At 37.4% G+C, this 12,984-nt stretch overlaps 1 protein-coding gene across 2 annotated transcripts in view; it reads left to right on the forward strand.

Moving 5' to 3' along the window:
* Positions 1-471: 471 nt before the first annotated feature.
* Positions 472-12,984, forward strand: part of itga2.2 (integrin, alpha 2 (CD49B, alpha 2 subunit of VLA-2 receptor), tandem duplicate 2) — a 29,581-nt gene continuing 17,068 nt past the window's right edge. For both annotated transcript variants that reach the window (XM_048173734.1, XM_048173735.1), the window contains exons 1-2: positions 472-625; positions 10,657-10,780. In XM_048173734.1, coding sequence (XP_048029691.1) covers positions 538-625; positions 10,657-10,780 — 212 coding nt within the window. In that variant the 5' untranslated portion in view covers positions 472-537. The remainder of the gene's footprint in view (positions 626-10,656; positions 10,781-12,984) is intronic.

Consider the following 12,984-nt stretch of genomic DNA (forward strand, 5'->3'; position numbering starts at 1 on the left):
TAAACAGAACAGGACCAACATGCAGATATCATTAAATGTCATGATTTAACGTACACATATTTCGAGAATTAGTCCGATTCAGGGGAAATAATAACAGCTGCATGGAGGAGGGTAATTTGCTCCTGAGAAATGCAATAGCTGCTGATAATACTGAGGAGCTTATATATAGATGCCGTAATAGGCGTCGTATTCCTATAGGTAGACATAAGTCACCTGGGAGTCAGCTGATGCAAGCTTGACTGACGTGACCTGCCAGAACTGACGCTAACATTAGATTAACATAAATCACAGTAACACTGAAGTTTTTAAAATAGCACATTACATTACTGACACAAATAGTGTGATTATAACACATAAGTGTGTCAAAGATCTAAACTCATTTGCAGTGTAACAGACTGGTGCACACACTCCACCCATTACACCCAAATTACAATTAGAGCGGGGGAGCAGATCACGCTCCACCCCTGGCTCTGCAGTGAGCAGCCTCTCATTCTAACACTGCTCCACTGTTACACATTCACGTTTACACTGAACTAAATGCAGAAACACTGGAGAGCTCATGTTGATGCTGGATTTCATTGTGGACTTAAAATGAATATCCTGCAGGTACTTCTCACTGTTCTGTGTAAGTAGCCAACGTATCCATGCTATACAGTTTCAAACAATTTGGCATTTCATCAAAGGTGTTAGTATGTTTTACACTTTGATAAACAAAAGGGTCATTTGGGTGACTTTTGTGTTTTAAATTAGTGATTTTTGAAGTGCATTTCTGTATGACTTTAAATTCTATTAGACAAAGAATGTCTTTTAAGTGTTAATAATTGAATCATGCCATCTCGGTCTAAATGTGTAATGCATATTGGGATACAGCTTTGCCTTAGGTAACAGGGTTGACAGTTTTATAATGAATTTAGACATGTTCTCCAGTTCTGGAAAGTACTAAATGTTAATTAGAAAGAAAATGAATGCAGTATTAATTATTCAGTTTTTTACAGAATAAATTTTAAAAATAGCAGAGTTGACTGTTTAAACCTTATCTTGTACATTCAAAAATGATTGAATGAAAAATGAAATGCTATTTGTTTAGTTTAGTTAAATATTTACTTTAGTATCTCTAGATGACACAGGATGATGGGTTCTTTACATGCAATCTGCAAGTTTTTCTGAAACCCTCCACCTCCCCCATATATCCACATTTGTGGTCTTTGCGTATGACCACTTGTCTTACATGACGTATTTCAATTGCCCAGTGTTCAATGAAGACTGCAAATGTGTGCAGAATTTTGGTTACCTAATGGGACACACTCATAGCCCCGGTTTCAAAGACAGGGCTTAGACTAAGCCAGGATTAGGCCATAGTTCAGTTAGGACATTTAAGTAGCTTTTACAAACATGCCTTAGATAAAAACATCACTGGTGTTCATCTTGAGAAAATCAATGACACTGACATATTTTAAGATATGTCTGTGCAAGTTGCTTTCAGTTAAAACAGCTCAAACATGCATTTTGGTCTAGGACTATCTTAAAGCGGAACTCAGTAAGATTTGCGAAGCTCCCCCTACAGTTTCCTTCAGTGAATCACACTGTCGTAAATACTCCAAGCGCAGCTCTGGACTACAACGACTACAATACTCACCAGCGCAGTAGTTTTGCAAATACAGTACAAGAAATCTCGACGGAGGTGGGTAATTTTAGAAATTGTCTTATAAAGTCATAATATATACATTGTTTTTGAATAGCCGTAAAGCATTTTGTCACTCTCGCGTGAACGTGAACATGAGGCGAGATTGTGTCGGGTCGGCGCAGCTCAACTTGCAAGTGCTGTTTTCTGGCGTAGACGTGCCAGAGGGGGTTAGTGCTCACCTCAAACACACCACTACAAGTCAATTAACCATCGTAAGGACTTAGAAAACTATTTATGAAGGTAAAAAAAGTTACTTAGTTCTGCTTTAAGCCTTGTCTGTGAAACCGGGGGATAGTGTTGAAAAAATGCAAGTGCTTAGAGCTTTATTTTGATTTTCAATACATTGCATTTTAAAATAAACTTCTAAATGTCTGTTCAGTAGTCCCATAACTGACAACACAATTTAGTATTTGTGGTGCTTCTAATTAAAGGTGCACTATGTAACTTTTTTGTTTGAAATTAATACAATTTATATAATGAGTCAATACACTATCAGTCCTTTTTCCAAAACATGTTTTTGTCTTACCCTGATTCAGTATGGTAAGCCAAAAAGTGTTTATATTTTAGACTGAGCGGGATGTTTTTCACAGGAAACTGCATACATATATCACTCTCCTGTGTGTCTCATCATACCCATAAATAATGAAAAGTTTGACACGTCGCGAATATAGTGTGGAAGTGGCATAGGCTAGTTATCACAATAAGTCAGAAAGTTGGACATGGAACAACTAAATCTCGAACCTTTTTAAAAAAAAACGGCGAACAGAGATTCTTCTGGCACAAAAAAAGAACAGACAGATCTCATAATCAACATTGGCTTGGCTTTTCGGAGATTGCGAGAACTGAGGGATTTGAATGAACCGAGGGATTTGTTGTAAAAGTGATGCGGATATGGCTTTTTATTACTCAACAGGTCAGTAAGGTATTATAAACAAATAAATTGCCATATATAGCTCTCTAAGAGAGTTCATTGTAAAGCATTATCTATTGTGAATGGTCATTTCAGTATAGATTGTTGTAGCACTGTGCTGGAATTTAAGGGGTAAAGCTACAGTAACGTCTTCAGCTAGTCTTCAGCTACAGATCCTTTCCATCTAAAATGGGTATATCTAATAGTAGTGAATGTTTTTTGAGCAGTAGGATAATCTTCTTTTGCTAAGTCACACAGAGCCACAGCACAACCAAAATAATGTTCTACTGCAAAGTGCATGTTTTTTAACTGCTAAAGAGGGCCAGAATTCACATGGTGTACCTTTAAGTGATTAAAAAGCACTTAAAAATGCTGTACAAAATACACACACATCTTTGCACCAATAAAATATGAAACACTTGGTTTTACTATACCAAATTATATGCAATATCTAATTAATTTAACTTACAGTGGAATATTTTCCTTGACATCTTTCAATTTTGGGGCACGTGAGTTCCTGAGCATGATGCATGATGGGATAAGCTTAGCCTTGAAAAGTGTTCCGAAGTGGTATTTGAGACGGTGTGGGTTAAAGGTTCGCCCAAAAATGAAAATTCTGTCATTAATTACACACCCTCATGTCGTTCAAAACCCGTAAGACCTTCGTTCATCTTCGGAAGACAAATTAATTATTATTTTTGATGAAATCTGAGAGCTCTCTGACTCCTCCATAGACAGCAATCTCTTCTCTTGCCTGTTTTTTTTTTTTGTTAAATTGTTTTGCGCACAAAAAAGAATTCTCGTTGCTTCATAAAATTAAAGTTGAAACACTGTAGTCACGTGGACTATTTTAACCATGTCTTTATTACCTTTCTGGCCTTTACTGTGGTAATGAAATTGCTGTCCATGGGCGAGTCAGGGAGCTCTTGGATTTCATCAAAAATAACTTAATTTGTGTTCCGAAGATGAACGAAGGTTACAGCTTTGGTACGACATGAGGGTGAGTAATTAATGACCGAATTTTCATTTTTGGGTGAACTAACCCTTTAAGGGCAATGGGCTTTGTGCCATGTCCAAATACCCACACTTGCGATCCTGGCCACTTGAGAGCTCGTGCACGCAACAGGAAGTGCACAGGACTGTCTCATGTCTTAAAAATGCCAAAGTGCAGTGCCCTTAATGCACACTAAACCCACGCTATCTTGAAAACTGCTTCCGAGGCTAAGCGTATCCCATTATGCATTATGTTCCAGAGCTCATGTTGAGGAAAACATTCCACTGTAAGTTAAATTAATTAGATATTACATATAATTTGGTAGTAAAACATAAAATGTTGCACATTTTATTGGTGCAAATATAGGGTATGTGTATTTTGTACAACATTTGCGACTGCTTTTTATCACGTAATTAGAAGAAACAAAAATTTTAAATTGTGTCTTCTGTTAGTTACATAGCGACTATTGAACAGACATTTAGAAGTTTATTTTAAAATACAATGTATTTAGCTCTGCAAACTTGCATTTTTTGCAAGACTATAAGTGTGTCCCATCAGGTAATCAAAAGTTCTATACACACTTGTGGTCTTTACACCTACTTGAACACTTGGGCCAAATACAGAAAATACGTCAAGTAGACAAGCAGTCAAGTGCAAAGACCGCATGTGTGGGTATCTGGACAGGGCATTTTTAAGGCCTGTGCAGTTACATCCTGTTGTGTTCACTTTCTCAAGCAGCAGAAACCACAAATTTGGGTATTTGGACAGGCCCTTTGTCTATTTCTCTGCTCACAATTTCCATATTCATTAAAGGTCCCATGGCATGAAAATTTCACTTTTTGAGGTTTTTTTAACATTAATATGAGTTCCCCTAGCCTGACTATGGTCCTCCAGTGGCTACCAAAAGCGATAGGTGTAAACCGAGCCCTGGGTATCCTGCTTCGCCTTTGAGAAAATGAAAGCTCTGACGGCCCAATCTGGAATCTTCCTTATATGTCATCATACGGGGAAAGGTTACCTCCCCTTTCTCTGCTTTGCCCGCCCATGAGAAAATGAGCTACTACAGTGTAAGGCGAGCACAATATTTTTTTTTCCTCGAGAGACATCATGGCTTCCAAACGAGCGAAGCATGGCAGTTGCTCAGTGTTTGCATATACAAAGCCTGAAAAGCACTGTTTATTTTATTAGAATATTTGCTCTATTGTATTTATTTGTGATGTTGCTTGTAGTTTTATTAATTGTTCTTATTTTCTTTCTTTTTTTTTGACAGTAGTCCTATTTTCCCTGAACATAGCACATACCGAACCGTACCGAAACCGTGACCCTAAAACCGTGATACGAACCAAACTGTGAGCAATTTGAACCATTGCACCCCTAGCTCGTAGTGGCTGAAATTCTGCACCAAGGCTGAATTTCGGGAAAGAGACTTCAGATACAGTACTAGGGACCACTTAGGCTTATATAAAAAGCATCCAAAAAGCAGCATGTCATGGGACCTTTAACATGCCAAAACTACTTTGAGAGTTGTCTTGATTGAAACAAAATGAGCTATAGCAACACAATTCATGAATATTATCAGAGGCCACTGTCACATGTCCCGAACGATGATATGATCTGGTTGGAGGCCCATATGGTCGGGATTGCTAGACCTTATATGATTTGGTGGAGGGTCACGCATTGGAAATCGATGGCGCGAAAGAAAAGTACCTCGGCGGAAAGAATAGACCGAATAACCAGGCACTTTAAAAACGGTCTGTTTCTGCACCTGTCACCGCGCTTCTGAAGCAATGAGCCTTCGTTCCAACACCTCCTGAGCTGCAGGTCCAAATATCTGACCTGGAACCAGAGGAAGGTAACGTAAAGTGGCTTTGCAAGATTCAGATAAAGGAGATTGCGCTATCTAAACTTGATGGCACACCTGGACCAACAACCCCATAAACTTACAACAGTGATCCTCTATTGAACCCACCAACTGAGCTACACTAACCAGTTCTGAGGCTGTAGTATCTGGCGAGCTGAACGAGGCATTAATTGCCAGCAGTAAGTGGGCAAGCATATTAACAGTTCTCCCTAAGCAGGCCAATGAATTATATATTTTGTCTATTAAGTTGTCTGTCTACATTCCATATTTGGCATCTTGGATCCTGTCTTAATGCTTCGTCGGGTGGCACAAACCTCCATTGCTGCTAACAGACGCAAAGCACGATCCAATCTGGTTGAATGAGCGGATTTAAATGCCTGCGAGAATATCTCTGTAAAATATGGAGATTGTGGAACAGCAAATACATTAGTGCATGGCAACCAATGGCAAAGGCAATTTGTATGCAGTTTCCACTGTTGGTCTGGGGTTCACTCCTAACTTTAAGCAGTATTTATTGTGTTCACTATATCGTCAGAGTCAGACATAAGTGAACCTTCACTATGATCATCCGCATTATGATCACTGTCAAACATTCCTGCTTCCTCTATCTGAAACGAATTGTTCTTCTGAGAACAGCGAGTCTGTGGCTGCAACTGAGACACAATCAATGTCATCTGCAAATAATGCAAGATCAGGCTGCGATAGAGACGGAATTCCAATCCCCTCGATGCCTGATTCCGAAATCTCAGAAGCAGGCTGGGGTTGCAGTTTTGCCAACAACTCCTGAATTATCCCTATTCCATCAGCCAATTCATCAACTTGGCAAGCAAGTTCTTTTTTTCCTTTCTTTTGTTCCGGGAGAGGAGGCCAATGCCTTTATTTTCATACCTCCTTCTATATTAATACTTAACCCTGCGAGGCGAGCTCATCGCATTGCTAGGGGCAACATGCTACAATGGATTCATGGATCTTCCAGAGCTTCCCGAAGATGCCCGATGCCCAGGCAGCTCGGACACTGGTCATGCTCATCATCAAGTCCCATCTGCACCTGGCAGGATGAACACTGTGCGGACATAATCTTTATAGAATCAGGTAGGTAAATGGAAATACCAGAACCCACACAATTTATTTTTTTATACAATTTACCTGATCCCTGTGGCCGGTTTGGAAAAACCACGCTCACCCGATAAGCCATGGCTGCCTCTAAAATCTTCAGAGGACGCATTCCAAGGTAGGAAGGCATCAAGGCACATCTGAATCCAATCACTTCCTGTCTCCTGAGATACCTTCACCTGATAGATTTTTGAAGGCAGCATAGATGTTTCCTTCGCTGCCTTTGATATCCCACAATCCTATGTGCTCCATTTGGTGACAGTTGAGCTAGAAAAAGAAAGATGGCATCTGAGAGTTGCGGTTTCAGGTCAGTTTGTGTGTAAATGTACATTCTGACCAACATTTTCCTCTTCTGATGACATTTCTAGCACGAAATTACTACTGTAGTAATTAAATATTTGTTTAGTTTTCAGCAAACCTTGCTATATTTTGCTGTAGATCATTAAACTGTTACTCTGCTTCAGAAGTCTGTCTGAAATGAATTTGGTGAGGTACCTGCAGAGTCACTACCTAAAAGAGAACGAGGCAACAAGTCAGCTGCCTTAAAGGTTCTCTAAGTGATCCTGAGCGGAGTAACTTCCTGTTGACGTTCGAAGTGTTGTTACTAGGCTAGCTAGACCCTCCCTCCGCCTCCTCCTCCCCTCCCATACGTGCTTCCTGAAACAGTCATGAACGCGCATTTAAAATCATTCTTGTCGGTTATTGGCTGGAGCGTGCTTATTATGATTCGTGGTCCAGGCTGCACCAGTTTGTTTTTGTTGCCGTTTTCGGAGCTTGTGGCGACTACAGAGAGCGTTTTTTTACAGTGTGTTCAGGGGACAGGCAGCTAGCGCATAGTGAGGAGATGTTTGCTGTATGTGACAAAAAATGTTTTGGCCTAAAAACGCGTGACATCACTTAGAGGACCTTTAAATTAGCTGCACTTCAAACCGCTGCATGTTCTCAATCTCTAGGTGAGAAAACAAAAGTGGAAGTGATGATGTGTAAGGAGGTATTTATAGATAGATATGTCATTAAGGCCATGAGGTGACCTTAGGAACCACAAACTGCCTGTAATTGGTATTGTTTTTTATTCAGATTATTATTAGTAATCATCCAACATAAACCCACACAATGGTCATGGTTAAAATGGTGCCGGATGCTTATCAAAGGTGTAGTAGTTATTGTCTGAATGGTGTCTAAACTACAGCTTACTCATCATAATGCAGGCACTGGACTGGAAAGACATTTCTCTCTCTCTCTCTCTCTCTCTCTCTCTCTCTCTCTTTTTAACCCCACAGTCTGACCTCTCCTTTTTTGTTTCCGCTCATGTTCACGCTTAATTCATCCTCTGTCTCATTTCATGTGTCTGCACATTACACTGTTTAAAGGCCCTCTTTGTGTGATGACTGTCTCTTTAAGTAATGAATGGAGAACTCTGTAAGAGGAGTTACTATATGTTCCTTTATTCATGGCTTTATGGATTGTGTTGCTCACACATATTTTTAGCACTTTATTACTTTTCTACTGAACTTTAAATTAAAATGAAGATGATGATAATATAAAGATAAGCAGAGAGACCAGATGGCCAGGATAGATTAAGTTGTGTAAAGATACACAGGGAGTTTTGAAGGCATAAATTGAGTCATCAGAGAGAAACCCTGCTCAGGCATGTTTCTTTCATGAGGCTCTAAATCAACTCAAAGTCTATATATATATATATATATATATATATATCCATGACCACAAACCCATCCTTTTATATATATATATATATATATATATACACTGTAAAAAATGAATGTGATTTTAACAGTAAAATATTGTAAAAACACTACGGAAAAAAATTGTAAATAGGTTAACAGTAAGTTCCCGTATTATATACAGTGAAAAACTGTAAAAGCTCTAACCAGACATTTATACAATTTTCACAGTAAAATGCTGTAAATTTTACAATTATTATAAGTAAAAAAGACAAAAATCAATGTATAATTTACAGTCAAAATCTGTAAACTGATGTTCCCACAATTCCCTGTGTGACACTCCACATTTGAAAGTATTTTGTTTAAATAATCATGTTTCTTAATAGTTTTTGTTATCAATCATGTACATTAGGGTTTTATGTTACATCTTCTGTTGTTTAGTGAATGTTTATTGCATTATTTAAGTGTTGTGGGTTACTATAATGGTGTTTTGCGTTTGCATGAATGACTCTTTGCACCTTCTTTATATTAGTATATATACTTCAGCTTGTGGAAAAGCTGCTTGTGATGAACTCTGATTCTTCATGTGGCTTTCTCTTTTACCATCTGCATTATTATGATGCTTGTCAGTATATGTTAAAGGTACAAAACATATTTTAGTAGTAATGTGCATTGTTGACTTTATTGGTTTACATTCAAATTTTCTTAAATTACAGATTTATACTGTAAAATTTACAGTTTGTTCTGTAAATGTTTACACAGTTTTTCTGTATTTTTTACAAAATTATTCTGGCAACCACAGCTGCCAAAATTATTTTGTAAAAACTACGGAATTATGTAATGTATGTATTCTATGTAAGCAATGACATCTCACAATATTTCTACAAAAGGACCTGCAATTAACATAAGATAACAATTGAAATGTTAATCAGAAATGGTATAAGGGTCAATGGCATGATGCTCTTTTCATCCTATCTGTAAAGTGCAATTCACACAATAAAAACATCCTCTTCTGAAAGGAACATGATTTAATTTCTGAATTAAAATTCATTTTGATATTTGTTTGGGGACAAAGTAAAATATTAAGCAAATAATGCCACATTAAAATAAATAAATTCTTATTATTATTTCCTATAATAATAATTATAAAATTATAAGATAATTTAAATGTTTTTATGCACAAAAATATAAAACAATATAATTTATTTTTATTTTTATTATTAACATACCAAGATAACAAAGACAACAAGAAGATAAGAGGACGAGTTATATTTCAGAATTATATTTGATTTAGAGGTGTATAATATTTAAAGATATTAATTGCTTTAGTATGTTTTTTCTCCTTTACTCCTCCTTCCCCACCCCCCTCCTCAAATTTCCCCGGTAACCACACTAATATCATTAATAGTTATGCTAATAATAAGAATATTATGGGGTTTGGCCCTTGACTAGGCTATCCACGATCATTCCTGAGAGCGGGAAGGGATCCTACCCACTCATGATCCGTCGCCCACCAGCAACCGCTCCCTCCTATTCCAGCATCCCAACCAGCCACACCAACCTCTAGAGGTTAAGATTCATTATAGTCATTATTCTGGGTCCTGCTTACCACCCACCCTGCAAGCCACAGAGTGCATGCTCAGCTCCTCAGTTTTCTTGTTCTTATTATTCCTTCCTTCCACCATTTTCCTGTCCTCTAGTCATCCTTTGTCACCAGTGGTGGCAATGAGATATGATGATGCTTTGGACAGTTTTGAGTTGTATACAGGAGAAATGTCTTGGTTAATATAAAGCGATTTATGCCAAGCGTGTTATTCCAACTATTTAAGGGGGTCTACTCATTGCAGGTACCCAGATATATAACAATAGAATTTTATAAATGACTAAGTAATTATATTTATAAAAAATACTTTGATTTAAACATTTTTAGAAAATAATAATTAACTTTTCTTGAAAAAAGTGTTTTTTTTTTTAAAGGTAACTTAAAAATGATAACATCTAAATTACAGTAACTGGTTTTGTTCATGTCAAAATTTTATTCAAGTTACCTCTTTTTACACTGTATATTTCTAAGAACTTGACACATAACAGATACACTCTTGTCACTGACTCATAAAGCTCTTGCAAAACACAGAGAGGAGGTTATCTCTGTTTTATGTTACTAAATATTGTTTACTCTCTCCAAGAATCCCCACATCAAAGTTTTACTGCACACAGTCACTCCATCCCTGGAGTCACATTCATGCTGTGGCTTGTCTACATATCACATACCTATTAAAAAATAACTCTGCCTATCAGACCATATATAGTTCTGCTTCCTTATTCTTGTGTTTCTGTCAGTGTTGTTGGTATAATATGTGTGTGCTGGTATATTTGTTAAGACAAAAGACTGATTTTTGCATATCTCAACAGGTTTAAGCATCGATAACTCTCAGGGTTTTAACGTGGGGACTTCTGGAGCTAGGATCTTCTCAGGGTCGGCAGAAGAACAGTTTGGTTACACTGTACAACAGTTTAGCAACAGTCAAGGAAAATGGTAAGATGTGTAAAATTAATGGAAATTGTGTGCTATTTATTTGTTTATTGTGACAATTGTGTTTGTCCCTATTATGAATTTAGTTTTATATGAGAATTGAGCAATACTCTTTATTCACCAAACACAATAAGGATCTTTTATCTACTAACATAACTTTTTTTTTTTACAACAATAGAGCCCTATGAATGAATATTTTATTAATTTTTATTAAACCCCCCCCAGAATTTTTTTTTTTTTTTTGTGTTTTAATTGTTCTGGATTTATGATTTAATTATCAACTGTGGTAATCAAATGAAGGCAAATGAAAATTAAACAATTCCTTTGGCAAGTAAAGTGCTGCCCAGGAGAGGTTTACTTCAAAAGCCCGACTTTTGATTATTCATCTAAAATTTGCCAAATTAATTCCGAGTTTTCTGCATTGCAGAAATGATAGGGCCCTTCATGCTGCCATGAGGCTTGCATGCACATTCTGATAGCTGATAGCTGTTTTCCCCCTGCACTGTCACTCCTCTCAATATACAGCACACACACACTTCCTGTGCTCATTAAATTTGCCTGCATCCGGGAGATCACAATAAAGGTTTCTTTAGAATCTATCCGCAGGAAAAAGAGGGTTTTCCCCTCATTCACATTATAGCTACGCTCATACATGTTTTAAAAGAACAGCAATAAGTCACACAGTTGTTGGTAATATACAACTTTTCCTCTAAAAGACAAAGAAAAGTTTAATCTACACTGTTCACAACTTCCCTAAACATCAGATATCGCTATAATTACTGCACAGAAGGAATGCTGGGGTCACTTCATTTAGCCTCATTTGTTGTGCCCATATAAAGCATGTTATTGTTCGCTTATGGACACCTTCACCGTCTAGACAAGCTTTATGTGAGTATTTCTTAACATTCTCCCTGTTGTGCAACAGGTCAGATGAGCCATTTCCTGCTCTAGCGTGGGCTGCACTGAATGGCTCTGGTGACATCATGTTTGTTGGTTCATGGTTTTGTGAATGTTGCTGATGTCATCATTCTCACTGTGAGTCCAGCATTAGCTCTGTCTCACTGATCTGGTTTGGCCTCCCACCACAAAACACATTAGAGACCCCCAAATAAAACATTTCCATAGACAATGAGTCATTATTACCCAAAATCCTTTCATCTTATTTACTCAGAAAAAAAATTATTTACATCATGTTTTCTAAAATCCCCAGAACTTTCCCTATGTACTTTAGTATCCTACTACTTCTCTTATTAGGATTTTTTGTTGTTGTGAGAACTGTTAAATATGGTAGATAAACTATCTACCAAATTATCTAACTAATTTTGACAACCAAAAATGAAATATTTAACATTACTGCATGATTTTCCCCATTACAACATTTTTTTTATTTTTTATTTTGCAACACACATTAAGTAACATGGCTTAAACAAAATTAAGTGTCATTCCATTTTCTTAATTTTTACACAAATTGTATTGAAGGTATTCGTCAAACTAAACCATTCAACTCTTTAATTTATGGTAAATTTTATCTTTAATTTATGGTAAACAAACATTTATCAATACCTAAAAAAACTCTCAAACTTCTCAAATTAGCTAACCCCTAGCTTAATTTAGTCTAAATTTGCAACCCTGTTGTCACGAAGGTTAAAGGGATAGTTCACCCAAAAATGAAAATTTGATGTTTATCTGCTTACCCCCAGAGCATCCAAGATGTATGTGACTTTGTTTCTTCAGTAGAACACAAATGATGATTTTTAACTGCAACCGTTGCCGTCTGTCAGTCGTATAATGCAAGTCAGCGGGAACTTGGACTATAAGAGTAAATAAAACACGACAGACAAATCCAAATTAAACCCCGCGGCTCGTGACGACACATTGATGTTTTAAGACACGAAACAATCGGTTTGTGCGAGAAACCGAACAGTATTTATATCATTTTTTACCTCTAATACACTATTATGTCCAATGGCATTCATCACTCGATTCGTGAGGTCTGATCGCGCTCTGACAACGGCAGTGATGTAACGCGCTCATTGAAGTCATATGCGCGGGATATGGCAGCATTATAATGCCATTAATAACCGAGCACACAACTGATGCTTGCGCGCAGTAAATCACTTCCGCGAGAGGAACAGATCTACACGCGAGGAAACGGGAGCCCGCGAGCTCATTTTAAACCCGCTCGCATGACATCTCCTCTGCGCGCA

This window comes from Megalobrama amblycephala, linkage group LG2, assembly GCF_018812025.1.
Source record: "Megalobrama amblycephala isolate DHTTF-2021 linkage group LG2, ASM1881202v1, whole genome shotgun sequence".
Taxonomy (NCBI): domain Eukaryota; kingdom Metazoa; phylum Chordata; class Actinopteri; order Cypriniformes; family Xenocyprididae; genus Megalobrama; species Megalobrama amblycephala.